This window comes from Macaca nemestrina, chromosome 13, assembly GCF_043159975.1.
Source record: "Macaca nemestrina isolate mMacNem1 chromosome 13, mMacNem.hap1, whole genome shotgun sequence".
Classification (NCBI taxonomy): domain Eukaryota; kingdom Metazoa; phylum Chordata; class Mammalia; order Primates; family Cercopithecidae; genus Macaca; species Macaca nemestrina.
The window spans coordinates 54,047,341-54,075,057 of NC_092137.1; the positions used below are offsets into that span (position 1 = coordinate 54,047,341).

Below are 27,717 nucleotides of genomic sequence, written 5' to 3' on the forward strand. Positions count from 1 at the left end.
AAAGTGCTGTGGGTTCCTGGAAAGAAAAAGAAAGCAGAATCATAGTATCTGGTATTAAAATGGTATCAAGAGGGACCAGAGACCAAGGAAAAAGATTAAGGATGAAATAAAAGACCCCACTTTGGAAGGCAGAGCTCCAAGTGTCTGAAGTACACAGAGAGATAAGAGAAAGACTTTCCCTTCTTTGATGCAAACAGGTAAGACTCCAAGTGAGACAGTAGAAGAGAAAAGCCAGAACCTCTGAGGGTAGGAACACTGCTTTTCCCACAACAGATCACATAATATAGTATGGAAGAAATCTCTAATTTTAAATGCTTAAGAAAGCAAGAATGGCATGAGAACATTTCCGGCAATAATTTCTAGGCAGACATTTTCTGGTTTTGAAAAAACACCTTTTTCTATTTCCTAAATTAGAGGAAAAATGAAGCAATCTGGGAAAACATATCTTAGGTAACCAAATATTTTTGAAAACAAGAAATTGAGAAACTAGAAGCAGCCCTTGACCCACACAAAACTTTTGACCAAAATCAACTCAGTTGTGTCACGTAACATATTGAATACAGTTAAAAGCAAAGCCTCATGAGAAGATTTCATGAAGACAAGAACTCAAAACGGGATTCTCATCTAGGAGAAATATGGTAGACCTATACACACATGTAAGTACTAAATCTAACTAGAAATAGTAAACAATCATCATTGTTTAATACAGCATTCATTAAAGAATAATTTTTTAAGGGGCTTTTTAAAAATGTAATTATATTACTGAATGCTCTTTTAGAAAAATGCTTAATGTGACTGTTGAGTTCTACGGAATTACTATAACAATTCTGTACAAATTACAATTATAAACACAATTCTGTACCAAATGAAAATTACAGTGAGGTGAGTTTTATATCTATTAGTTAGAAAATATACTCTTCCATATTTTTGTTTGTTTTGTTTTGTTCTCAAGATAGGGTCTTGCTCTGTCGCCCACGATGGAGGAGAGTGACACATTGACGGCTCACTGCAGCCTCAACTTCCTGGGCTCAAGCGATGCTCCCACCTCAAACTCGTGAGTAGCTGGGATTACAGGCATGCACCACCCACATGCCTAATTTTCCATTTTTTGTACAGACAAGGTCTTGCTATGTTGCCTAGGCTGGTCTTGAACTCATGGGATCAAGTGATCCTCCCGCCTCAACCTCCCAAAATGTTGAGATTATAGGCATAAGCCATCACACCCAGCCTAGTCTTTCATTTTGAGGCTCAGATTTTGACAACAATTCTAAAAAATAACATGGTCAGTAAGTCTGTAACGAAAAGTTTAACCACGGGCTGTCCATCTCCTCCAGTTATAGCAGCAGGCTGGCTGGCTCTGCAGAGATCATCTATATATTCAATTTTACATTTGAATTATATATGAATTTTTAATTGTATCTCTACTTTTTTGAGTTCTACATGTACTCTGTTCTCTATTATACATTTCATTTTTCTATACAATTGAACAGTAAAATGATTTTTTCATTGTATACCTAGTTTATGTAAAACTTTTTTCCCCACCTCTTTTATGAAGCAAAAAAGAACATTCATAGGAACATTTATCTCCTGCAGTATTTCTCTGGTCCTGTGTTCATACTGACATCTGGTGGCACTAGAAAAGAAACTCCATTGCTGTGACAGATATTTTTTTTCCAGTGTTGTCCATTTATTCTGGTATCCTCAAGTTTATGTTTTTCCAGCACTTTATGCATACCCAAGACAGCAGAACAATTAAAGTACCATCGCAACTCCAGTTGATGATATATGTTAATTGCATCCCTTCACTCTGGCAATGTGAACGGCAAAGATGTAGAATCTTCCACTATTGCAAGAATGTTACTAGCAAAGTAGGACTATCCACTTATTTATTTCATAACTAAAGTTCATGATCAGAATGGTTATAAAATGAGGCTTTCCCATCAAGTACAGAAACATAATTTCTTTTTTTCTTTTCTTTTTTTTTTTTTTTTGAGAAGGAGTCTTACTTTGTCGCCCAGGCTGGAGTGCGGTGGCGCCATCTCGGCTCACTGCAAGCTCCGCCTCCCGGGTTCACGCCATTCTCCTGCCTCAGCCTCCCAGTAGCTGGGACTACAGGCGCCCGCCACCGCGCCCGGCTAGTTTTTTGTATTTTTACTAGAGACGGGGTTTCACCGTGTTAGCCAGGATGGTCTCAATCTCCTGACCTCGTGATCCACTCACCTCGGCCTCCCAAAGTGCTGGGATTACAGGCGTGAGCCACCGCGACCGGCCCAGAAACATAATTTCAAACCACTCTCTAAGGAATCAGATAGATTCCTACAATGTCTTTGCCCTGAATCTTTAGTCTGAAATGTAGTATTTTATTGATATATAGAATTTTTAAAAAATTATAATAAAAAGTTACATTTCTGTTTTATAAATTTCTTCACGTCTGCCCAGTGGCTAACAATCTTAAAGATGCATACTGATGGGAAAAACCATGACCTTCTGGGCAAAACTCATTATGTTAGGGATATAACAAAAACGTTGTGGCGAATATCCCAATCCAATTATCCATGTTATCACTGACATTTCTCATGGTTTCTAACAGACAGGGAGAAGTCTAATGGCCAATTAGACATCAGAAACCACATCCAGAAAAATACATCTTTCGATCAAATGAAAGTATTAAAAGACAAAAAAGCTAAAATTCCACTATCCTATTATATATTGATTATTTTTCCGTAAGTCTCCTCAGCAACAGAGTCAAGAAACATTTGATTTAGATAACACATCCCTAAACTTACACCTTCTTCTAGGGCTATAACATTGTAATTCTACTACTTTCAGAAATTATTCAACTTTTTGAAGCATTCATACAGTAGTATTCTCCTTACTAGATCCACCCTGTAAGAATGACCCATACTAAGTCTTAAAGAAACAAAATATTCTGGGAGTTCCCTATCAAAAAACTGTTTGTATGGATAGTTTGTCCATACACTTTGTCCATACACTTTGTAATCCCAAAGACTCTATTTATGTAGGAACAACATTTCCATTTTAGCCATACTAAATCAATGATAATCACATATCATTAGTTGGCCAATGGCATTAGTAATCACAAAGAATGAAGAGACAATTGCGTTAACCATGTAACAATCCAGGTTGATAGCCACAAAGGCATGGCATGCTGTACAGCAGGGCTACTCAACATTGTAACAAACTGGCTGTCAATGTGCAAACTGTTATATTAGTCCTCAACAAGGTAAGACATTTTGAACAGAATGTAAACAACTATGTCCCAAAGAATACTTTAACTGACATTTTCCTTGAGACAGGACTTCCTTCATGAAGAAACCAATATGTTGATTTATACAATGGCTCAAGCTTCTTATATAAATTGACTGACATTTTGAGCGACACTGCTCTATGGTACACCTAACTAGAACACAGATTGTATTGTATGGACTGGGGTTGGGGAAGATTTTGTCTAGTCTATTCATTTCTACCATATACTAGAATATCAAATTATTACAAAAATACTGAAATCAAGAATTTTTGTTTTACTTTAAAAATGAATATAGACTTCCAATTTTAATATTGTAGCACAATATAGGCATTTCCCTTTACTTTTCTTAGAAATCATCCAAGAACAATTAATCCAAAATCAGCAAGAAAAGTAAAATAAAAACACACTCTCCATTTTTAGTAAAACTATAATTCTAGTTTTAGATTTTTGAACTCCAGATCAAAATTTGTAAAAGGGGCTCCAAAAGAACGAAGATCAATCCTGGGTACTTGTGTGAGAAAGAGGACAGATGTGTCAGCTGCACATCTTAGAAAAAGCTAGCAAAGAACACTTCTCAAAGGTCAGAGGCTCCCTCTGAGGAACAAAACTAAGTACCAGGAAAAAAATGCACAGGCTAGCAGCAGGAACTTCTCTGGGGCAGTTGAAATGGGAAAATCAGAGGGATTGGATCCAAACAAAGAATCACAAAAAGGGGTCTATATCTGCTACCACAAATGGGAAACTGCATTGCAAAAATCCCACAGCTGCCAAACCCCACTGGCTAGTGAAAGATACTAGCTAAATGAATTCATGTCCAAAAATCCTGAGTCTAAAGGAATTTAGACACATTAATATGGAATGTGCCTCTACCTCCTCCCTATTATACACCTCCTGAAAGCAGCTAATTGAGCAAAAACTCACATATTCCCAAGATGATTTATTACAAAGGTACCAGCACAAATCCATACAAAGATACAAGAATAAAGGAAGACAAGTTACAGAAAAACAATTAATAGACCAAAAACAAAACAAAGCAAAAACCTCTCATCAGAAAAATATTACCACAAACCAAATGAAAATTGTAGCTAAATCTACAGCTGTAAATGTTTAAAAAGAAGTGAAGGAAGCAACTGTCTCTGTGAAAAGAGCACAACACTGAAATACAAGTGCTCAGTAAAAAATGGCTGACAGGAAAAGATATAATTTAATGAATTCAGAAAATACCTGGGAAAAACAAAAACAATCATAAAAAATCCAACTGAAATTGAAATAGGAAGAAACACCAGAGAGAATAGACATTTCTGAATAGGAACATAGAGGCTTTAAAAAGAAAAAACCAGGAAAAGTAAAACAAAAACACAGAGAAAGAAAAATAGAGAAAAAACAATAGACATTGAAAACAGATAAGATACCAACATGTAAATACACTGGCCCAAGAACACCACCATAATAACAGAACAAATACTTAAAGATATAATTCCAGAAAGATTAACTAAAATTTAAAATATCCAAGTCTACATACTGAAAAGGCACACACTGTGTGAGAGAAAGCTGATAAGGAACAGACATGGAAAAGTATTGTCACAAAAAGAGAATAAAATTAGGCTAGCTTCAGACTTCAACTCTAGAACAGAATGGATCATCATTTTTAAAGTTCTCAAGCAAAGAAATGTAATTCAAGGATTTTGTACCTGATCAAACTGTTGTTCAAGTTTGAATCATTATTGAATTGAATCATTATTCAATTAAAATGATTCAATTTTTTTACCTTTTTTTTTTTTTTGGTAGAGATGGGATAGTCTCGCTTTGTTGCCCAGGCTGGTCTCGAACTCCTGGCCTCAAGTGAGCCTCTCACCTCAGCCTCCCAAAGTACTGGGAATACACGCATGAGCAACAGTGCCCAGTCAAATTATTCAATTTTGAACATGTAAAACCTCAGGGAATAGTATTGCCATAGGTCCTGTTAGAAGGCTGTGTTAAAGAAATAATTTAGCTAACCAAACAAGACTGGAAAAAACATGACAAAATAACTGGTGATAAACTTCTAAGCTATTTAACTGTAGAACTAAGAATAAAATTAAATCATGGATTTAGGAAGCCAGAACAAAATGCAAAATGTTGTTCCCACTAACAATGCAAATATAACTGACAAAAGTTGGAAAAGTCGGGGGAGAAAGAGAGTTATGTAAGAACAATATAAGGATACTGATTTCCTCATCTTTAAAAGCTGGAGGTTTAAATCTATTAATCAAATGTGACTAATAAAGTAACACATTATATAAATATATTTAATTATATGAAGGTAAAACCAGAAAGATAATAAATATCCTAGTTTCATAATTGCTTACATTAAGGAATTAAAAGCCAGGTGCAGTGGCTCACTCCTGTAATCCCAGTTCTTTGGAAGGCCAAGGCAGGCGGATCACTTCAGGTCAGGATTTTGAGACCAGCCTGGCCAACACAGTGAAACCTCATCTCCACTAAATACACAAAAATTAGTCTGCCATGGTGGCAGGCACCTGTAAGCTCAGCTACTCAGGAGGCTGAGACACAAGAATCACTTGAATCCTGCAGGTGGAAGTTGCAATGGGTGGAGATCGCACCACTGCACTCCAGCCTGGGTGACAGAGTGAGACTCTCTCTGTCTCAAAAAAAAAAAAGTAATTAAAAGACATTGTGGCCGGGCGCGGTGGCTCACGCCTGTAATCCCAGCACTTTGGGAGGCCGAGGCAGGTGGATCACGAGGTCAGGAGATCAAGACCATCCTGGCTAACACGGTGAAACCCCATCTCTACTAAAAATACAAAAAAAAAATGAGCCGGGTGTGGTGGCAGGCATCTGTAGTCCCAGCTACTCGGGAGGCTGAGGCAGGAGAATGGCCCGAACCCAGGAGGCAGAGCTTGCAGTGAGCCAAGATCGCGACACTGCACTCCAGCCTGGGCGACAGAGCGAGACTCCGTCTAAAAAAAAAAAAAAAAAAGACATTGTGTTAAAACATAGAAAGAAATATAAAATATAAAGTTGTATCAAGAACCATAAAACTAAAAAGACAAACAAAAGTAAAACCAGAACATGAAATTAACACTTTTAAAATGTAACTTTTAGTAAACTCCATACTTTTAATCTAAGAAAACTCAAACTCGTATTTTAAAAAACATGTCCTCAAGTAAAAATGCTTACATGACAATCCCTGAGGAAGATGATTAATCTTTTAGTTGAAAAATCTAAAAACAAAACTCCAAAGCAAAGTTTACTTAACATAATATAAAGAGATATGAATGTGAAACCTCAAAATTCTTAGCACATCAAAAAATAGCCTTATGAATGATCACTTATCCATGAAGACACTAATGAAAAGTGAATCACATGGTGGTTTGTTCAATTTTGGAATATGTCAGCAGAGTCAGAGTTTAAGGATATGCTATGTGAGCTGAAGTATGACACATTTTACAGTGAAATATTGAAATAGGCAGTCTCACCCAACACTATAAAACATGCGGTTCTTATTAAATATTACAGCTATGTTTAATATTGAAGGTTACACAGAATAAGCAAACTCAGAAGAACAAAAACTGAAAAACAATCCATCAAAAGCCAAAAGCGCACACCATGCAGTTCCCATGGAGTGTTCTGTGAAATCACACTGGTTTAGATTTCAGCCTCCAATTTACCAATGTTTTCTACATATAACAAAATAAAAAGGAAATCTATTTCCTAAAAACTAGCTGGATTTTTCATTTAGAATTTATTATAGCTATCAATAAGAATAGTTTATTTCCAAAGCAGTTTTACCTACCCTTAGAATATTTATTATGTGATATGGAGCAAGGGGAAGGGAAAGAGAGCAGGGCAAGGACGAGGCAAGGGTAGAGAAAAGAAATAAGGCAGCAAGACTGCTTGTTTTTGTTTTTGTTTTTGTTTTTTGAGACGGAGTCTCGCTCTGTCGCCCAGGTTGGAGTGCAGTGGCCGGATCTCAGCTCACTGCAAGCTCCGCCTCCCAGGTTTACGCCATTCTCCTGCCTCAGCCTCCCGAGTAGCTGGGACTACAGGCGCCCGCCACCTCGCCCGGCTAGTTTTTTGTATTTTTTAGTAGAGACGGGGTTTCACCGTGTTAGCCAGGATGGTCTCGATCTCCTGACCTCGTGATCCGCCCGTCTCGGCCTCCCAAAGTGCTGGGATTACAGGCTTGAGCCACCGCGCCCGGCCAAGACTGCTTGTTAAAAAACTCTAACCTGTGTGCTAGCAAAAAGATGTTCTGGAAGGACAATATTCATGTAGAAAGATGAGATGTTCCCTGCATTTCCCCTTTCTCATGAGGTTTTCTCATTTTGATTCCTACTGCCATCAAGTTGAAGAGTTCCCTTTTAAAGCTCATCTTTATTAAAATGTTGGTGAGTTCTGTGAAGGGAAGATATTCCCATTACGAACAGTGGAGTAGTTGATTTTCTAGAGTCCCTCCATTTAGCTTTACATTCAATCATAATCAGATCCAACACACTTCCCATGTCAACAACTTTTCCGGTCACCTGAGAGATTTCCATAGTTCTATATTCACTTTCTACCCTTCGATTCCCTGGGTTTATATTCTATAGCCTCCAGCAATAGGCTGGTGGTAACTGGGCCATCAGGACAGGTCCTACAACATGTAATAGAGTATGCCTTCCCTTGAGGGAGAGAAACAAAATACCTCAAACAATATATTCCAATGTTCAGTTTTGGAAGATAATTCTACAGATGGGAAAGGAACCTTTCTCACCAGTCCAACTGGTCCAGCTACTCTTTCTCATCTAGAAATTATCTGTAGTTTGATACAAACCTTGAAGTATTTTGGATTTTGTTTTAATTTTAAAACTTTTCCATTATAGACTGAAGCATGAATCACTATACGGTTATTTAAAAGACAGACAGATTGTCCAAGTGCAGTGGCTCAGGCCTGTAATCCTAGCACTTTGGGAAGCTAAGGGAGGAGGATCGCTTGAAGACCAGCCTGGGAAACACAGCAAGACCCCAACTCCACAAAAATTAAACATTAAAAAAAAAATTAGCTGGGTGTGGTGGCGTGTGCTTGTGGTCCCAGCTACTCAGGAGGCTGAGGCAGGAGGATAGCTTGAGCCCAATAGTTTGAGGCTGTAGTGAGCTATGACTCTGCCACTGCACTCCAGCCTGGGCAAAAGAGCAAGACCCCACGTTGAAAAATAAAAAAATGTAAAGGTGACCAAGGCAGAGTGCTAAAATTTGTCCTATGATTCATGAGGCAGAGAAGACACTGAAGCCCGTATTATCTCACAGAAGACTCATATGTCCATTCCTTTTTTTTCCACACACAACACAGATGTAGACATGTCCATTCTTCCACACTATATTTATTTATTTATTTATTTATTTATTTTTTGAGACAGAGTTTCACTCTTGTTGCCCAAGCTGGAGTGCAATGGTGCGACCTTGGCTCACTGCAACATCTGCCTCAGCCTCCCGAGTAGCTGAGATTACAGGTATGTGCCACCACACCTGGCTAATTTTTTGTATTTTTAGTAGAAACAGAATTTCACCATGTTAGCCAGGCTGGTCTTGAACTCTTCACCTGAGGTGATCCACCCACCTCAGCCTCACAAAGTGCTGAGATTACAGGCGTAAGCCACCACACCTGGCCCTTTCACATTACGTTTTCACAAACACTAATGCTCTACTTTCCTTTTTTAAAATACTATATTGGTCGGGCACAGTATTTTGTATTAGTCAATACAAAATATTTATTTATTAGTCAATACAAATTTACCATTTACAAAATGGTAAATTCACTGCCAAAGAAACAAAATAAATCCTACTACTAAAAATAAGCAATTTAAAGTTATTTACTGGTTTGAATTATTTCCCATCTCTTGCTTCATTAACATAAAAAGTTCCAGTTAACTATATGTTAAAATATAAACCCCTAAACACTCTGCATCTCTAATTTTCTCCAAATACTAATAAAAGTAGATACAATACTGAATTTCATAAATGGGACTCTAATAATAATAATTTGAAACTGTAAACTATGTGGCCAGAATAGCATTTCTCAAATAGTCCCATGGAATATCGATGTTCCTTGAGGTATTCCTAAATGCTCCATAAAGAAAAAGAATACAGCAGGGCCAGTGGCTCACACCTGTAATCCCAGAACTTCAGAAGGCTGAGGCAGGCAGATCGCCTGAGATCAGGAGTTCAAGATTAGCCTTGCCAACATGGTGAAACCCCATCTCTACTAAAAATACAAAAATTAGCCGGGCATGGTGGCAGGGGCCTGTAGTCCCAGTTAATTGGGAGGCTGAGGCTGGAGAATCACTTGAACCCGGGAGGCAGAGGTTGCATCAGCCGAGATTACACCATTGCACTCCAGCCTGGATAACAAGAGCGAAAGAATAGTACGGTCAAATACGTTTCAAAGCTCTGTGTTAAACAAATGTTTAATGAGAGGTCTTCTCAGAAACCTTCATTCTTTTATTTAACAAATAATTTACTGAACGCCTACCATATACCAGGCACTAAACTGAGTTTGGGAGTTAAAACAGTGAACAACATGAATAAAATCCCTGCCTTCATGGAACATTCTTTCTAGTAAAGGGGGAAGTAAATAAACAATAATTAACCGGAGTCAGTGATGAAGACACTAAAAGAGAATGCATAAAGAGATTAGTGGATACTTCAGACTGGGTGGGCACAATAAGTTACATGTGTAATGTCTTCATGTTTTTCTACGCTGGAGGATATAGCACATAGTGTTTCGCAAATGTATGTGATTAGGAAACGTTTTGTCAATAAACATGTTTTTAATAGTTCACTGAATCAGTTTTCTAGCCAAAACACAGACAACAGCAAGATCAAGATTCCAGGATAGCTCTTCTCTTCCTAAATCCAGTCTTTCTAAAGTTTCCTCACCTGTAAAAGTGGGAATAATATTACATGTCTCAGAATCATACTGAAGATCCAATTATCTACTTCATGTAAAACACCCACACAAGGCTTAGTATATACTCTGCTCAATAAATGTTATTGTTACTGTTAATACAGCACTCTGCACGTGAAGTCTTCTGTCATTCAAGGGTGACTAATTATTCTCCCTTTTAAAATCTCAAACTTGTAAAATCACTTTTTTTACTCCTCTACATAGAAGATTTCTTGAGGAAAGCAACTAGAATACAGACTGCATATAGCTGAGCCTCAATAAATGCTTCCTCTGTAGTTGTACAGAATATCCTTAACTTTCCATAAGTCTGAAATTATTTCAAAACAAAATGTCTAAATACAAAAGTGACAAGGAAAAAAGGACAGATGGAAAATAATCATATGAATAGATGCTCAACATCATCAGCAATTAGGAAAATGCAAATAAAAACCACAGTGAGATACTAGATATCGGGATAACCCGCTCCCGATGTTTAACGTGGGTTCTTTTCTATTTCTCAAGTGTCTCGGCTGGGCTGAGAAATAAAGGGAAAGAGCACAAGAGAGAGAAATTTAAAGCTGAGTGTCGGGGGGAGACATCACATGTCGGCAGGATCCGTGATGTTCCCCGAGCCATAAAATCAGCAAGTTTTCATTAGCGATTTTCAAAAGGGGAGGGAGTGCACAAACAGGGTGTGGGTCACAGAGATCACATACTTCACAAGATAATACAATATCACAAAGCAAATGGAGGCAGGGTGAGATCACAGGACCACCAGATGAGGAGAAATTAAAATTGCTAATGAAATTTCCGGCACGCATTGTCATTGATAACATCTTATCAGGAAACAGTGTTTGAGAGCAGGTAACCTGTCTGATCACAATTTATTAGGTGGGAATTTTCCCATTCTAGTAAACCTGGGAGCACTATAGGAGACCAGGGCTTATTTCATCCTATCGGCTTCAACCATAAAAGACGGGACGCCTTAAAAGGAGCCATCTACAAGCCTACCTTAAGGGCGCATTCTCTTTCTCAGGGATGTTCCTTGCTGAGAAAAAGAATTCAGCAATATTTCTCCTATTTGCTTATGAAAGAGGAGGAATATAGCTCTGTTCCGTCCGGCTCGCTGGCGGCCAGTTCAAAGTTACCTCTCTCGTTCCCTGAACATCACGGTTATCCTGTTCTTTTGTTAAGATGCCCAAATTTCATATTGTTCAAATACACATGCTCTACAAACAATTTGTGCAGCTGATACAATCACAGGGTCTTGAGGCGACATTCATCCTCCTCAGTTTACAAAGAAGATGACGGGATTAAGAGATTAAAATAAAGACAGGCATAGGAAATCACGAGGATATTCACTGGGGAAGTGATAAGTGTCCATGAAATCTTCACAATTTATGTTCGGAGATTACAGTAAAGACAGGTGTAAGAAATTATAAAAGTATTAATTTGGGGAACAAATAAATGTCCATGAAATCTTCATAATTTATGTTCTTCTGCCGTGGTTTCAGCCGGTCCCTCCATTCGGGGTCCCTGACTTCCCACAACAACTACTAAACCCCCATTAAAATTACTAAAATATAAGGGAGAAAAAGAAAAAGCTGCCAATAGCAAATGTTGACAAGGATATAGGGCAACTAAAAGTCTCAAACATTACTGAAGGAAATGCAAACCGGTAGAAAAAAACTTCCAACTTGTTTTCCAAAGTTAAACACATATTTACTATATGTCATACCAATCCTAAGTATTAACCCAAGAGAAATAAAAACTTATATTGAAACAAAACCTGTCTGCAAATGTTTTTAGATTTAGTCATAACCACTGAACACTGAAAACTCAAATATCCAACTGATAAATGGATAGACTGTATTACATCTATTTAATAGAATAGGATTCAGCAACAAAAAGGAATGGATTATTGATACATGCAACAATATGGATGAATCTCAAAAGTATCATACTAGTTAAAGGAAGCCAGTCTCAAAGGCTATATGGTGTGTGTGCATATATATATATATATATATACATGTTATATGTCTATGACATTCAGCAAAATGCAAACTACAGGGATAGGAACAGATCAGTCACTGTCAGGGGTGGAGCCAGGGGGAGGGAGGAAAATATTGATAAAAATTGGCAGCATGATGGAATTTTGAGGAGTGATGGAATGGTTCTATATTTTGATTGTTGTCATTACAGAATTTTATGAATACATCAAAACTCACAGAACTGTTATACCAAAAAAAATGAATTTTACTAAAGTACATAAATTTAAATAATATTTTTAAGTCCACAAGGGAAAAAAGTACTTTCATAGACAACTCATTTTATTCTCAGCCCAATAACAAAGACCAGATAGGTACTATTACTCTCATTCCATAAGTGAGGACACTGAAGCATGCAGTAAATAAATAAATATACAAATTACATGTGGCAGGACCAAAACTACAGTCCAGATGCACTGATTCTATTCCAAACACTTCATTGACTCAATTTTCTCATAAACTTTATGGGACACAATGTCCCTGAAGACAAATAGAATCAAATAGAAGAAAGGAGGAAAACAAGAAAAAAGACAGTTATTGGAAGAAAGCCATTTAGAATTTGGCTGTCATCCTTAAGGAATTAAAAAACAGTCTTTAATGGAAGAGGTGTGAACAGTGATCCATACAGGCAACCCATTAACTGGCATTAAAGTATTAGCTGGTGATTTCTTCCATAAAAGCTTCTTAATTTTTTAATGCTAAGAAAAGGCAAAAGCAAACATAAAACATTCACAGGTAACCTTGCAACTATTGCTACAATTTCAGTGATGCCTAGTCTTCAGAACAACACTGAGAACAATGATGGTGCCTACAATTCAAAACAGATTTTGCACCTTTAAATAAACAAAGTCCCAGAAGCTACCACCCAAGAATAGAAAACAAGACCAAAACCTTTAAAAATATCTTTTCAGTTTCAAAATCAAAGAAGTAGTGGTATAATAGTTGCCAAAAGAACATACTATAATTACAACAGCTGAAGGAAAAATTGAGCTTAGTTTAACAAAAAAATGATGAAAAACTGCAACGGTACCACAAATAGCATACTTACCTAAAAACAATGGTGTCGTTTCTTCTAAAGTAGTTGCATTAGGATCTGCCCCAGCTTCTAAAAGAATCTGTACGATTTTCCAATGTCCTTGACTTGCAGCGAGATGTAAAGCACAGAAACCTTCAAAGGTCTTCATCTTAATGTAGTTTTCAGATGAATCTATGGAAGAATCAAAGCCCATCAACTAGAAGATATTACTTCTATTTCCTGGTTTTAAAAAGCAAAGATTCCAAGAGGAATTTAATGAACTATTAAAATGTCAGTAATTTATAAATGACAGGTTTCACCATTTAAAACTCTAGAAAAATCAAGAAAAAGTTCTACAGAGATCCCAATGTGGACAGCTCTTTGGTATTCTTAATACACAAATCCTGCCCACTCACTCTTATTTTCTCTTCTCTAATTTTTGGTGAGTAAGGGAAAAGGAGTGGCAGAAATTGAAAGGTAACACAAAAGCAATAATCTGGGGAGGATGCAGCACTAAAGATTTGCTTAAACAGAATTTATCGAAAAATTAATCAATTTTATTTTATTTTTAAATTTCCATAAGGGAAATGGTCTGATCTCTAGCATTACTTCCTTGTACTCAACTAATACCATGAGGCAGTTTTAAATACTCCTTTTCTAACTTAAGACTATGGTCTAATAGTTAATGAAAACTGCAGTTCTAAAAGAATAAAATGTACTCCAACACAACCAAACAGTGATATATAATAAGGAATTTATGAGTTAAAGTTTCTGAAATATACTTATTATGAAAAAGCCAAGGTTCTGGTAACACTCCAACTGCCCATTATAGAAGGATGGGCTCTAAAGTGAATGGTGAAGACATTTCTGATAGTTGGAATAAACTAAACAGAAAATAAAAAAAAAACTTTTAAAAACATTTTCTTGAAGTATCAGAATTGAAATGAATGCTCCTAACTAGTCATCTATTTCAAGTAATTCTTGTAATTGTAACTCACTGATGAAACAAGTAAATTAAGCCATAATATCACAGTAACAGCTTCTAAGTACATATATTCAAAGAAAATAGTCTCAAACTTTACAGACGCACAACTAATTGGCAAGATAAGGTAGTCATTATTAAAAGGGCATATCACAGAAATAGGGTTTCAGACATTAGTCAGAAGTTGACTCTTATTCAAAGTAGTCTATTGAGATTAGTCAGAGATTAGTCAGACATGACCCTTATTTCATGTATTAACCTGACAGTTTTGTGAATACAAATGACATGAAAACCAAGGAACACAAAGATATATATAGATAACTGACATTGGTAGATTGGCTCCTAACTGGGAAATTTCAATATTATAAAGACGCTGATTCTTCCCAAAATAATTAATAAATTTAATACAATTCTAATAAAAATGCCAGTAGAGCTGTTTGCTTGTTTTATACTTGATAAAGTAACTCAAGTTGATAAGGCTAAGGTAGTGACGCAGGATTTTTTGCTCCTTAGTTCAGCTAAAATCCAGGTTCTTATGTCACCACCAGGAAAAATCAGGCATGTGGACACACTGAAAGGTGAGGAGAGTGGAATTTATTAAAAGAAAGCTCTCAGCTAACAAAGGGGGTCCTGCCAACAGGTTCCCATTCCACAGATTGAATACCAGACCACCACACATGAGCTGAAGAGACCAGGCTCCTCCCCTCACATAAGACGAGAATTCCCGGTGGCTTCACCCCATTCTTCCAGTGCACAAGCAGCCCCTTATTCTGAGCCACTCCACATTGATTTATTTCCCTTCTGTGCATGTATTAAGGGACGGAATTTTTCACCCCCATGGGCATGTTTAGGCAAGCTCCCGGTGCACAATGACCTAGGCAGCATTTGGCTGTCTCCTCTATCAGTAGGGCAGGTAAGAGTAACAAAGAATTTAGAAAAATGAACAAGACAAGCATTGAAGCATACCTAGACTTACTATATACTAAACCATGTCTTAAAGTTAGAAAAAGTAAAGTAATGTGCTCCTGGCACAAATGCAGAAAGGAAGGTACCCATCAGGGAAAGGAATCAACAGATGCAATAGGAGACTAAGAAAGATGATCGCTAAAAGGTAGGAGACGTAGACCAGTGTTATATTACAGAGGCCAAGGAACTTTCTCTTATAAAGAAGAGATGTTCTCCTCTACTTACAAAGGAAAAAAAGAGATAAAGTTTAATCCTGGCCATTTAAATAATATGCCTTACAGCAGAAAGAGTGAACTTTAATGTATGCAACATAAAAAAAAAAAAATCAACCAAGAGGTAAAAGGAAGGGGGATCCTAGAATAGAATGCAGACTGTGACAAAAGAATCTAATTGGAATACAAATATATGTCATAACCACATCGAGAGATAGAGAAAAAAGATGCTGGTCTATATAAGTTTGATAAATGATGCTATGACTGAAAACTGTCAGACTAAAGACAAAAAGAACTGCACATAAACACTATAGTCTAGTTGGTAAAGCTGTTTCTAGGAGTAGAGATTAACAATTCTGAAACCATTCTACATGAATACGAAGAACAAACAAATAAATAAACAGATGGCAGATCTGCGAGCCAGGTTTCTTACTGCTGGAGAGGAACATTACAGTTAAGGAAAGAGGGAAGGCTAGAATGAACCATGTGGTTCTGGATTAGAGTCCAGACATCAGTATGAATTCATGTTTAGCTTAAAATCAATGACAGTTCAGTAGCAACAAGCACACTCAGTCCTCGGATCTTGCTCCCCGCCCCCCCCCTTTTTTTTTGAGATGGAGTTTCACTCTTGTTGCCCAGGATGGAGTGCGGTGGTGTGATCTTGGCTCACTGCAACCTCCACCTCCCGGATTCAAGCGATTCTGCTGCCTCAGCCCCCCGAGTAGCTGGAATTACAGGCGTGCCACCGCAGCCGGGTAATTTTTTGTATTTTTTTCGTAGAGACATGTTTTTGCCATGTTGGCCAGGCTGGTCTCAAACTCCTGGCCTCAGGTGATCCGCCCAACTCGGCCTCCCAAAGTGCTGGGATTACAGACGTGAGCCACCGTGCCTGACCTCAGATCTTGGTTTTCAATACCATTCTCCCATAAAAGAAACCAGAGCTCTTATGAAGATGGCTGATCCCAGGGCTGAGGTGGGAAACATACAAAGAGTCTGGAGCATACCACAGGTCCAAAAAGTAAAAAGTGCTCAAAAAACAAACAATGGGGACATGCAAAAGAGACACAGGAGCCACTCTGAAAGGGCATCCTATGACCAAAACAATATGAGCAACAAAATAAATTACTTTGTATTGGATTGTAACCTAAAGTACAGGTATGAAATAAGTAACAATGAGTCCATGCAGATATAAATGACTAAATATATAAATTAATGGGAGAGAAGAGATAAATCTCCGATATAGAAGACTTCCAAATAATTTCTATAAAGACTCCTCCATCAAGGAAGTAGAGTTTAATTCCCACTTCTTGAATGCAAGCCACCTTTAGTGACTTGCATACACACTCATCTTAGGAAAAGGAAATAAAATCTCCTGTGTGATTATGAAATAAAGAAAATAAAAGGCACTTCTCACACAGGTGAGAAATACTGAAGTCAATTTACTACTAATTTGAGATCCTGAAATACTTTACCTATAGAAAAAAAAGTAGTAAGCTAACTTTTAAATCACTGGACCAGGAAGGTAACATTTGAAGTTGGATTTAGGCTGCAATTTTGACTCTGCCAGAAATAACATGGATTACACTTTGGGCCAATTACTTAAATCTCTCTGAGGCTCAAGTTCCGTAACAGTGAAACAAAGATAAATTAGCTGGACCAACTCTCAATGGGGTTCAATACAATTAGGTATATAGTCTAAATTTTTGTAAAATACAAATGCAGATAGATACGCAATTTAAGTACTGTCAAAGTTGTTACAAATTTAGTAAAGTCTCCAAAGTACCATTTTAAGAAAGTTTTCAGCACCCACTATAAATTAGTTTTGAAAGTTCCAAAGATAAACTGCTTTCCTTAAACTGATACATGAGCTTTAGCAAAGGGATCTTATCTACCTTGTACTGGACCATCAATCACCACCTTCTCACTCTCTTCCTTTCTCTACAGGGGGGTTTCCTGAAAAAGAAATGGCTCATCCTACTCACTGTTTTTAATGCTTTAATCTCTCTTTACCCTAAAAGGAAGGCAAAGTGATTTCTCCTTCTCATCTACTTACTGAAACTTTAAATGGTATGGGTATTAAACACATTCTTAATGGACAAATACAATGAGCACTTCAGGTCTTTCACAACTTGTGAGTTCTTTCCTGGGACTACTTGGAGAAGTAGAGCCAACACAGCTGAACCAACGCCAGCCACTGACGCCTGTGTAGCAATGACAAGAGTTGGCCCAAACACTGCCAATGAAACCACACCCTATGTTTGCTGACACAAAGTGTCTTTTTACTTATGAATAATAAACTTGCCTATTACTTCTTACAAAAGTGGTAGTGATGGGTGGTAAACCGTTATTTTTGTTTTCTGCAGACTCTAACAGGGAAAGTAAAAACACAAGGTTTTCAGTAGAGGAGATAGGTTAAGTATTAAGATCAGAATCTTTCTTAACAGCTGAGCCAGAATTTGATGACAAATTTACTACGTGCCAATCACAAGTGTAATAAATGTCAAGATTATATCGTCACGCCATTTACACAATTTATATCATCTTACTATATTTTACTTAGGAATTATAAGGTTAGATATAAAATGATTTCCACAATACAAGGAATTTTATTATGTGCAAACTTCTCAGAAAACCCTCAGGAGAGACTTCATAATGCACACAAAATGCATGAAAGAAGTCAGTGAAGAGGAAGAGGTTGCAAGGCATTACAAAGAAAGTAGACACCATAAGAAAAGTGAAGAGAAAATACCCGAAACACATATAACACCGAAGGATTAATATCCAGAATACATAAAGAGCTCTTTACAGATAAGGTAAGGCCTAATGCAGTGGCTCATGCCTGTAATCCCAGCACTCTGGGAGGCCAAGGAAGGAGTATCACTTGAGGCCAGGAGTTCGAGACCAACCTGGACAACATAGCAAGACCTCCCATCTGTATGAAATATAAAAAATAAAAAATTAGCCTGATGTGATGGCATGTGTCTGTGGTCCCATTTATCCCAGAGACTGAGATGGGAAGATCACTTAAGCCCAAGAGTTGGAGGCTGCAGTGGGCCATGATCACACCACTGCACTCCAGCTTGGACAACAGAGTAAGACCCCATCTCTTTAAAAAAATTTTTTTTAATTAAAAAAATAAATAAGGTAAGTCTAGAACTTCCAAAGGGAAATCTTGCCTGTCTAATGACATCATTCTAATAGCAGAATCCAGCAATCTCTGAAGAGACCTATCATTCAGATTTACGTTTACTTGAGTTACTATATTCCCTTTCTTTGCTTAAGCTAGTTTGAACTAGGTTTCTTTCGCTCACTACTGAAAGAATCCTGATTAACATAGCATACAATTTAGCAGGATCTATCAATATTTTAACTTGGCATGGTGATGGTTAATTTTACATGTTAACTTGACTGGTTTAAGGGATGCCTAGATGGCTGCTAAAACATTTCTGGGTATATCCGTGAAGATGTTGCAGGAAGGCATTACCATCTGAATCAGTAGACTGAATAAACAAGACCCGCCCTCACCAATGTGGGCAGGCATCATCTAATCCTTGAAGGACCTAAAAAAAAAAAAAAAAAGGCAGGCAACCCCCTTTGGGTCCCCTCCCGTTGTATGGGAGCTCTGTTTTCACTCTATTAAATCTTGCAACTGCACACTCTCTGGTCCGTGTTTGTTCCGGTTTGAACTGAGCTTTTGCTTGCCGTCCACCACCGCTGATTGCTGTCCTCGCAGACCCGCCGTTGACTTCCACCCCTCCAATCCGGCAGGGCGTCCACTGCACTTCTGATCCAGCGAGGCGGCGCCCACTGCCACTCCCAATTGAGCTGGAGGCTCGCCATTGTTCCTGCACGGGCTAAGTGCCTGGGGTTCGTCCTAATCGAGCTGAATAGAGCTATAACACTCACCACGTGGCCCAAGATTCCATTCCTTGGAATCCGTAAGGCCAAGAACCCCAGGTCAGAGAACAAGAGGCCTGCCGCCATCTTGGAAGCAGCCCACCACCATCTTGGGAACTCTAAGAACAAGTCCCCCCAGGTAACATTTTGGCGACCACAAAGGGACCTCGAAAGCAGTGAGTAATATTGGACCACTTTCACCTGCTATTCTGTCCTATCCTTCCTTAAAATTGGAAGAAAATACCGGGCACCTGTCAGCTGGTTAAAAATGATTAGCGTGGCTGCCGGACTTAAGACTCAGGTGTGAGGCTATCTGGGAAAAGGGTTTCTAACAACCCCCAACCTTTCTGGGTTGGGAACGTTGGTCTGCCTGGAACCAGCTTCCACTTTCAATTTTCCTGGGGAAGCTGAGGACCGACTAGAGACAGAAAGCTGTTGTCCCAAATTCCCACAGCCAGAAGTTTCTACTCAACAGTTGCCCATGCATGCTCTCCTACCTTTCCTTCTGACCCATACCTCCTGGGTCCTGACCATGACTTTCTTGAAAGTATAGCCCAAAATTCTCCTTATCTCTGATTCTCCTTCCTCCAATCCTCCTTGCCTCCTAGGTACTAATGGTTCATACTTTCATTTCCTTTCCCAAGTATTAGAGCAAGTTGTATCTCCAAAGGGATATAAGGAAGCTCTATGCTGTGTCCTTAGGCATCTAGGCTATGAACCCAGGGAGTCTTGTCCCTGGTGTCCCTCCCAGTTTAGATATACAGCTCTTGACATGGGCAGTTATATGGGACCCATTCCCTACCACTGTTGCCAGGGCCCCAAGTTTATAAATGGCAGGAGGATTACTCTCCCATTGTGTAAGATGCTCTCCTCCCCCAATTTCTACCCAGCTTACCCCTCTGCAATACAATCTCCAACCCTTGGTTCCTTGGCCAGGGCCTTAGAACTAATGGCCCAGTACTTTAACAACTGGAACTGGGTCTACAACAACATAATAGGATGAAAGTGAACTGAGTAAGTCAAGGAGAGAAGAGACAGAGAAAGAAAAGAGAGAAAAGAGGGGGAGAGAGAAAAAGAGACATAGAAGTAGTAAAGAAAAAATTGTGCCCTATTCCTTTAAAAGTCAGGGTAAATTTAAAACCTATAATTGATAATTGAAGGTCTTCCCTGTGACCCTATAACACTCCAATACTACCTTGTTGTCAGTATAAACAAGGGCGTAGCCTGAAAACACTGAGACCACTGGCAACCTGTAGCCTTCCTATCAAAAATCCTTAACCCAGTAACCCACGGAAAAAGGCACATAGGATAAATAGGAGCCATCTCTCATATTACACATCCGAAAGGACTTAATCCGGGGCAACAAAAAGTTTAAGATCAATAATTAGGGCATATTCCTGCAAGCGAAAAGAAGGACAGAGGCCCTAGTGGGCAAAAACTGTATCTCAATCCTGACTCAAAAGGTTACCTACACCCTCTCTGAAAATAATTTGCGTAAGAACTGTTGTTTATGGGAATGCATCTTGATGGGGCAGCTGCGTTGTTATGAAATACTCAGGAACCCAGCCCAGCTCTAGAACTCACCCGATCACAGAGGCAATGTTGGGCACGCTGGTAAAGGACCGCTAGAATCCAGCAGCCTGGACCCCTTTCTTTGCGGTCAAGAAAGGCGGGAAAACAGGTGCAGGACTGCTACATCGGTGAGTGTAACTAATCCGACAAGCAGAGGTCCACGGGTGGTTACACACCCTGGAAAGGAATAAGCATTAGGACCACAGAGGACGCTCTAGGACTAATGCTCATTGGAAAATGACTAGGGGCGCTGGCATCTCTATGTTCTTTTTTCAGATGGGAGGTATTCCTTGCAAGGCAAAAATGCCCCTAAGATGTATTCTGGAGAATTCAGCCCAGTCAGAGTGTATGTACCTTTTTCTCTGTCAGACTTGAAGAAAATTAAAATAGACCTAGGTAAATTCTCAGATAACCCTGATGGCTATATTGATGTTTTACAAGGCTTAGGGCAATCCTTTGATCTGACATAGAAAGATATAATGTTACTGCTAGATCAGACACTAACCCCAAAAGAGAGAAGTGCCACCATAACTGCAGCCCGAGAGTTTGGCTATCTCTGGTGTCTCAGTCAGGTCAACAACAGGATGACAACAGAGGAAAGAGAAAATTCCCCACAGGTCAGCAGGCAGTTCCCAGTGTAGACCCTCACTGGGACGCAGAATCAGAATATGGAGATTGGTGCCGCAGACGTTTGCTAACTTGCATGCTAGAAGGCTAAGGAAAAGTAGGAAGAAGCCTATGAATTGTTCAATGATGTCCACTATAACACAGGGAAAGGAAGAAAGTCCTACTGCCTTTCTGAAGAGACTAAGGGAGGCACTGAGAAACATACCTCCCTGTCGCCTGACTCTATTGAAGGCCAACTAATCTTAAAGGATAAGTTTAATTACTCAGTCAACTGCAGACATTGGAAGAAAACTTCAAAAGTCTGCCTTAGGCCCGGAGCAAAACTTCGAAACCCTATTGAACTTGGCAACCTCAGTTTTTTATAACACAGATTAGGAGGAGTAGTCAGAACGGGATAAACGGGATAAGAAAAAGGCTACCGTTTTAGTCATGACCCTCAGGCAAGTGGACTTTGGAGTCTCTGGTACAGGGAAAGTCTGGGCAAATTGAATGCCTAATGGGGATTGCTTCCAGTGCGGTATACAAGGACACTTTAAAAGACTGTCCCAATAGGAATAAGCCGCTCCCTTTTGTCAAGGGAATCGCTGGAAGGCCCACTGCCCCAGGGCATGAAGGTCCTCTGAGTCAGAAGCCACTAACCAGATGATCCAGCAGCAGGACTGAGGGTGCCCAGGGCAAGCACCAGCCCATGCCATCACCCTCACATAGCCCCAGGTACGCTTGACCATTGAGGGCCAGGAGGTTAACTGTCCTGGACACTGGTGCGGCCTTCTCAGTCTTACTCTCCTGTCCCGGACAACTGTCCTCCAGATCTGTCACTATTTGAGGGGTCCTAGGACAGTCAGTCACTAGATACTTCTGCCAGCCACTAAGTTGTGACTGGCTAACTTTACTCTTTTCACATGCCTTTCTAATTATGCCTGAAAGCCCCACTTCTTTGTTAGGGAGAGACATCCTAGTAAAAACAGGTGCCATTATACACTAGAATTAGGAGGAGGAAAAAGGGTAAATATATATACAGACTCAAAGTATGCTTACCTAGTCCTCCACGCCCACGCAACAATATGGAGAGAAAGGGAATTCCTAACTTCCGAGAGAACACCTATCAAACATCAGGAAGCCATCAGGAGATTATTTTTGGCTGTACAAAAAAACGTAAAGAGGCGGCAGTCTTACACTGCTGGGGTCATCAGAAAGAAAAGAAAAGAGAAATAGAAGGGAACCGCGAAGCAGATATTGAAGCCAAAAGAGCCACAAGGCGGGACCCTCCATTAGAAATGCTTACAGGAGGACCCCTTGTATGGGGTAAACCCTTCAAGGAAACCAAGCCCCCGTATTCAACAGAAGAAATAGAATCGGGAACCAAAAGAGGACACCGCTTCCTCCCCTCAGGATGGCTAGCCACTGAAGAAGGAAAAATACCTTTGCCTGCAGCTAACCAATGGAAATTACTTAAATCCTTTCACCAGACCTTTCACTTAGGCATTGATAGCACCCATCAGATGGCCAAATCATTAATTACTGGACCAGGCCTTTTCAAAACTATCAAGCAGATAGTCAGGGCCTGTGAAGTGTGCCAAAGAAATAATCCCCTGCACTTCAGGTCTACATTTCAATCCCTGTATCGTTAACCTCCTTGTTACGTTTGTCTCTTCCAGAATCAAAGCTGTAAAACTACAAATTGTTCTTCAAATGGAACCCCAGATGCAGTCCATGACTAAGATCTACTGTAGACTCCTGGACCGGCCTGCTAGCCCATGCTCCAATGTTGATGACATTGAAGGCACCCCTCCCGAGGAAATCTCAAATGCACAACCCCTACTATGCCCCAATTCAGCAGGAAGCAGTTAAGAGCAGTCGTCGGCCAACATCCCCAACACCACTTGGTTTTTCCTGTTGAGAGGGGGAACTGAGAGACAAGACTAGCTAGATTTCCTAGGCCAACTAAGAATTCCTACCACACATCCACCTTTAAACACGGGGCTTGTAACTCAGCTCACACCCAACCAATCAGGTAGTAAAGAGGCTCACTAAAATACAATTAGGCTAAAGCAGGAGGTAAAGAAATAATAAGTCAAATCACATATCGCTTGAGAGCACAGGGGGAGGGACAATGATTGGGATATAAACTCAGGCATTTGAACAGGGAGCGGCAACCCCCTTTGGGTCCCCTCCTGTTGTATGGGAGCTCTGTTTTCACTCTATTAATCTTGCAACTGAAAGAAAAAAAAAAAAGGCAAGAGGGAGAATTCATTCTCTCTTGAGCTAGGACATGCATCTTCTCCTGCCCTTGGATACTAAAGATCCTGATCCTCAGGCCTTCGAACTCCAGGACTTACACCAGTGGCCTCCCATACCCCAGTTCTCAGTCCTTTGGCCTCAGACTAAGAGTTACACGATTGGCCGGGCGCGTTGGCTCAAGCCTGTAATCCCAGCACTTTGGGAGGCCGAGATGGGCGGATCACGAGGTCAGGAGATCGAGACCATCCTGGCTAACACGGTGAAACCCCGTCTCTACTAAGAAATACAAAAAATAGCCAGGCGAGGTGGCAGCGCCTGTAGTCCCAGCTACTCGGGAGGCTGAGGCCGGAGAATGGCGTGAACCCAGGAGGCGGAGCTTGCAGTGAGCTGAGATCCGGCCACTGCACTCCAGCCTGGGCTACAGAGCGAGACTCCGTCTCAAAAAAAAAAAAAAAAAAAAAAAGAGTTACACGATCACTTCCCCTGGTTCTCAGGCCTTCAGACTCAGGCTGAGTTACACCACCAGCTTCCCTGGTTCTCCATCTTACGGACAGCGTATCATGGGACTTCTCAGCTCCCATAATTACATTAGCCAATTCCCATAGTAAATCCCCTCTTGTCTATCTATATATATTTTATTGGTTCTATTTCTCCAGAAAACTCTAACTTATCAAACCAGTAAATGCACTTCTAAAACTACATCCTACAGAAATGCTCAACCATGTGCACAAAGATATATACAAAAGGATGTTCACTGAATCACTAGTTATAACAGCAAAACTTTAGGAAACCAACAAAATGTCTATCAATAGGAGAATGGTTACATAAATTACACTACATTTCTACCATGAAATACTACACAAAAGTGTTTTCACTCAGAGAGCAGAAGAGTGACTTGGACTGTTGTATTTTAAAATGATCCCTCTAATATGTTGGGGATGGCCTGTCATGGGATGGAGAAGGAGCAACAGCAAGTAGAGAAGATCTGTTAAGATGCTACTATAGCAACCCAGACAAGAGATGTGGCTCTGACAAATGTACTAATGGTAGTGAGAAGTGATCTGACTGGCCCCTGCTTTTGCTAGGATGTCTCTCCCTAACATACACGTACACAAATTTGCTGACTGACTAGATGAAAAATATGAGAAAAAGAAAGAAATGAATGGTGGCCCAGAGTTTCTGGCCTGAGCTGGAACAATGGAATATTTCTATCTAACAGATGAAAAAACTAAACCACCTAGAGTTTAAAAATCCTGTCCAAAGTCACACCAATAAAATGGTAGAATCACTAGAATCCAGGTCCATCTGACCACAACTCTTAATCACTATGCTACAATGATTTGTCTAAGGAACTTCAGCATCTGTTACTGTGCCCAGTATTAGTGCATATTTTCTTACTTAACATGAACTAACAAAAAATACTATAAGCTAGGTCATTTATTAGGCAAATAAAAGTATTTGTTAGCTATATGCTTAATAATTATAAGATTTTAAGGGACTTTTAGTCAGCAAATGATTTATTATTGAATGGCATTAATTGTCAGTGAAGATCATTACTGCCCTCCAGGATGACAAGCTTCATAAAATTTCAATACCCATTACACCCAACCTCCAATACAGGAAAGAAGACAAGCAAATTTGTTATCTGTGCTAATATGTTAAATAGAAAACTAAAATGAGATACATAAGAAATACAAAAATATGTATGCATATTAAACATCTATGTAATCTACACCACACTTGAATGCTCTTCTCCAATCTGAGTCAGAAGACCACGTATTGTACTCAGAATGGATTCCAAATCTAAATTGAACAGACAGTGAAGCAAAACTCTTCTAACCAGTTTAGGTATTTCCATTTTATTTGTGTAGGCCTACATACCTTCTTATTTTGGTGCACTAATTATCTTTTAGGAATCTGTGACAGTGCATTAATATTAGATAAACCTCAGGGAGGTAGGAAAATTATATAACAAAAGACAGCAGGTGTGGTGCATCACACCTGTAATCCCAGCACTTTGGGAAGCTGAGGCAGGAGGATCACTTGAGCCAAGAGTTTGAGACCAGCCTGGGCAACAAAGTGAGACAGTTAGCCAGGCATTGGTGGTGTGCACCTGTAGTCTCAGCTACTTGGGAGGCCGAGGCAGGAGAACTGCTTGAACTTGGGAGGTGGAGGTGGCAGTGAGCTGAGATCGCACCACTGCACTCCCACCTGGGCGACAGAGCAAGACTCCATCTCAGAAAAAAAGGAAATACAGTCGGCCTCTGTATCCATGGGTTTTGCACCTGCAGATTCGACCAACTGGGATGGAAGATAATAGCATCTGTGGGATGTGGAACCCCCAGATGCAAACGGCTGACTTTTCGTATCTGCGTATAAGACATTTTTCTATCTTCAGGACAGACTGCAGAACTTGAGGAGCATCCATGAATTTTGGTGTCCGTGGACATTTTGGAATCAAATCCCTGTGGATACAGAGGGACAACTGTAGAGATGAATTTAACAGCCAGTTCAAATGCCTTTAGCCAAAAGCATGCCCAACTTTACTCAGCAGATAAAGGAAAAAAATCTGTAACATAAACTATGCTATTCCGATATGAAGAAGAGACGTAACAGTATATTGGAAATGAGCTTTTTGCCTAGAAAAGGATATTCAAACTCACGTCTTTGTTACTACAAATAGTCTGGGAACTCAAGCTTTATAGTTAACTTCAAACAGATTCTGAAAACATATCTTAAGCATTTGAAATTAGAGGAATAATATCTATTTTTCCAGTATCTTCAAAAACTTAACTATAATAGACACTAGACACTTGAACATGTGATTTTAAAAACAATCATGACAGATTTCCTGCAGTACGATTTAGGGAGTTTAGCCTTACCATCTCTTACCTGTTAAGACAAAAAAAAAAAAAAAAACCACCTACCACTACTAAAAACAATGCAAAGATTATTTCCTTTCCTGTCCAGGAGGTAACAAATTAGTAGTTCTGATGAGCTATGGACCCATAAGTCTGTATTTTAAGCACCTATACCTGGTGATGATAAGTATGAAGGGAAGAGGGTCTGAATTTCCATGATCAATGAAATGTAAATGGTTCTCTGAGTGTTACAATGCAGAGTATTATAGTCAACCTCAGTTTAACTGAATGCTATAAATTCATTCAATTAAATGTTAGAAGCATGGTATGAGAGAGGGGCTTTAGAGTCAGAGAAATGGGTTCAAATCAAATACCCTAGTTTATTATGTAACCTTTTACAAGTCAACTTCTCTGAGCCTTGGTCTTTTCACCAATGAGGAGAATACTGCCTCTAACACCACTTTTATAAATATTAAAGAAGACAAACTTGAGCATGTGGCACAATGACTATTACAAAGCAATGCTCAATTCACCATCTGTTTTCTTCCTACCCCCTCTCTACTCAATGTCAGAATCTCGCCTTTAGTCAGTCCTCTTCACTCAGTAGCATGCTGGTTAACGTTTAACAACTAGCTGTCCAGGAAGAAGAAAACCCAGTTTATAGCACTGGTTTGTAGCACTGGCTTATTTCTGTGCTGTAAATACTCCTACCATGATAGACCGCAAGCGTGAAGTCACTGAATGCAGAGATGTAAAGAGATGTGCAGTAGCACACCATTATTCTCTATCCCATTTGTTTTATTATCTCTACTATGTTTTCTTTTCTTCATGACACTTTTACCTTTTTAAATTATCTTGTTTGTTTAGATATTTGTCATCTGTTTTCCTTGATAAGGAAAAGCATCAGGAAGGCAGGCATCTTGTCTCATGCTAAGTAGTTGTAAAAATTCCCACAAGTATTAAAAAGTGTTTAAAAAGAAAAAGACTAATTCAATCAAAACACATCCTCAATTTCAGTATGATTGCTCTTTCTGTTTGGTAAAGGAAGAAAGAATAAACATGACCAGTAACTACCAAATGCTTAAATTCAAACAGCAGACTAC

At 39.3% G+C, this 27,717-nt stretch overlaps 1 protein-coding gene and 1 long non-coding RNA gene across 12 annotated transcripts in view; one reads left to right on the forward strand and one right to left on the reverse strand.

Annotated features, from left to right (window-relative positions):
* Window positions 1-27,717, reverse strand: part of LOC105465032 (ankyrin repeat and SOCS box containing 3) — a 194,334-nt gene that overhangs the window by 73,717 nt on the left and 92,900 nt on the right. For all 11 annotated transcript variants that reach the window (XM_011713215.3, XM_071076682.1, XM_071076681.1 and 8 more), the window contains one exon: window positions 13,290-13,448. In XM_011713215.3, the coding sequence (XP_011711517.2) occupies window positions 13,290-13,448 (159 nt within the window). The remainder of the gene's footprint in view (window positions 1-13,289; window positions 13,449-27,717) is intronic.
* On the forward strand, window positions 549-27,557 carry LOC112423705 (uncharacterized). Its single transcript, XR_011611726.1, has 3 exons — window positions 549-656; window positions 953-1,054; window positions 23,171-27,557. It is a non-coding gene; the product is annotated as an uncharacterized lncRNA (long non-coding RNA).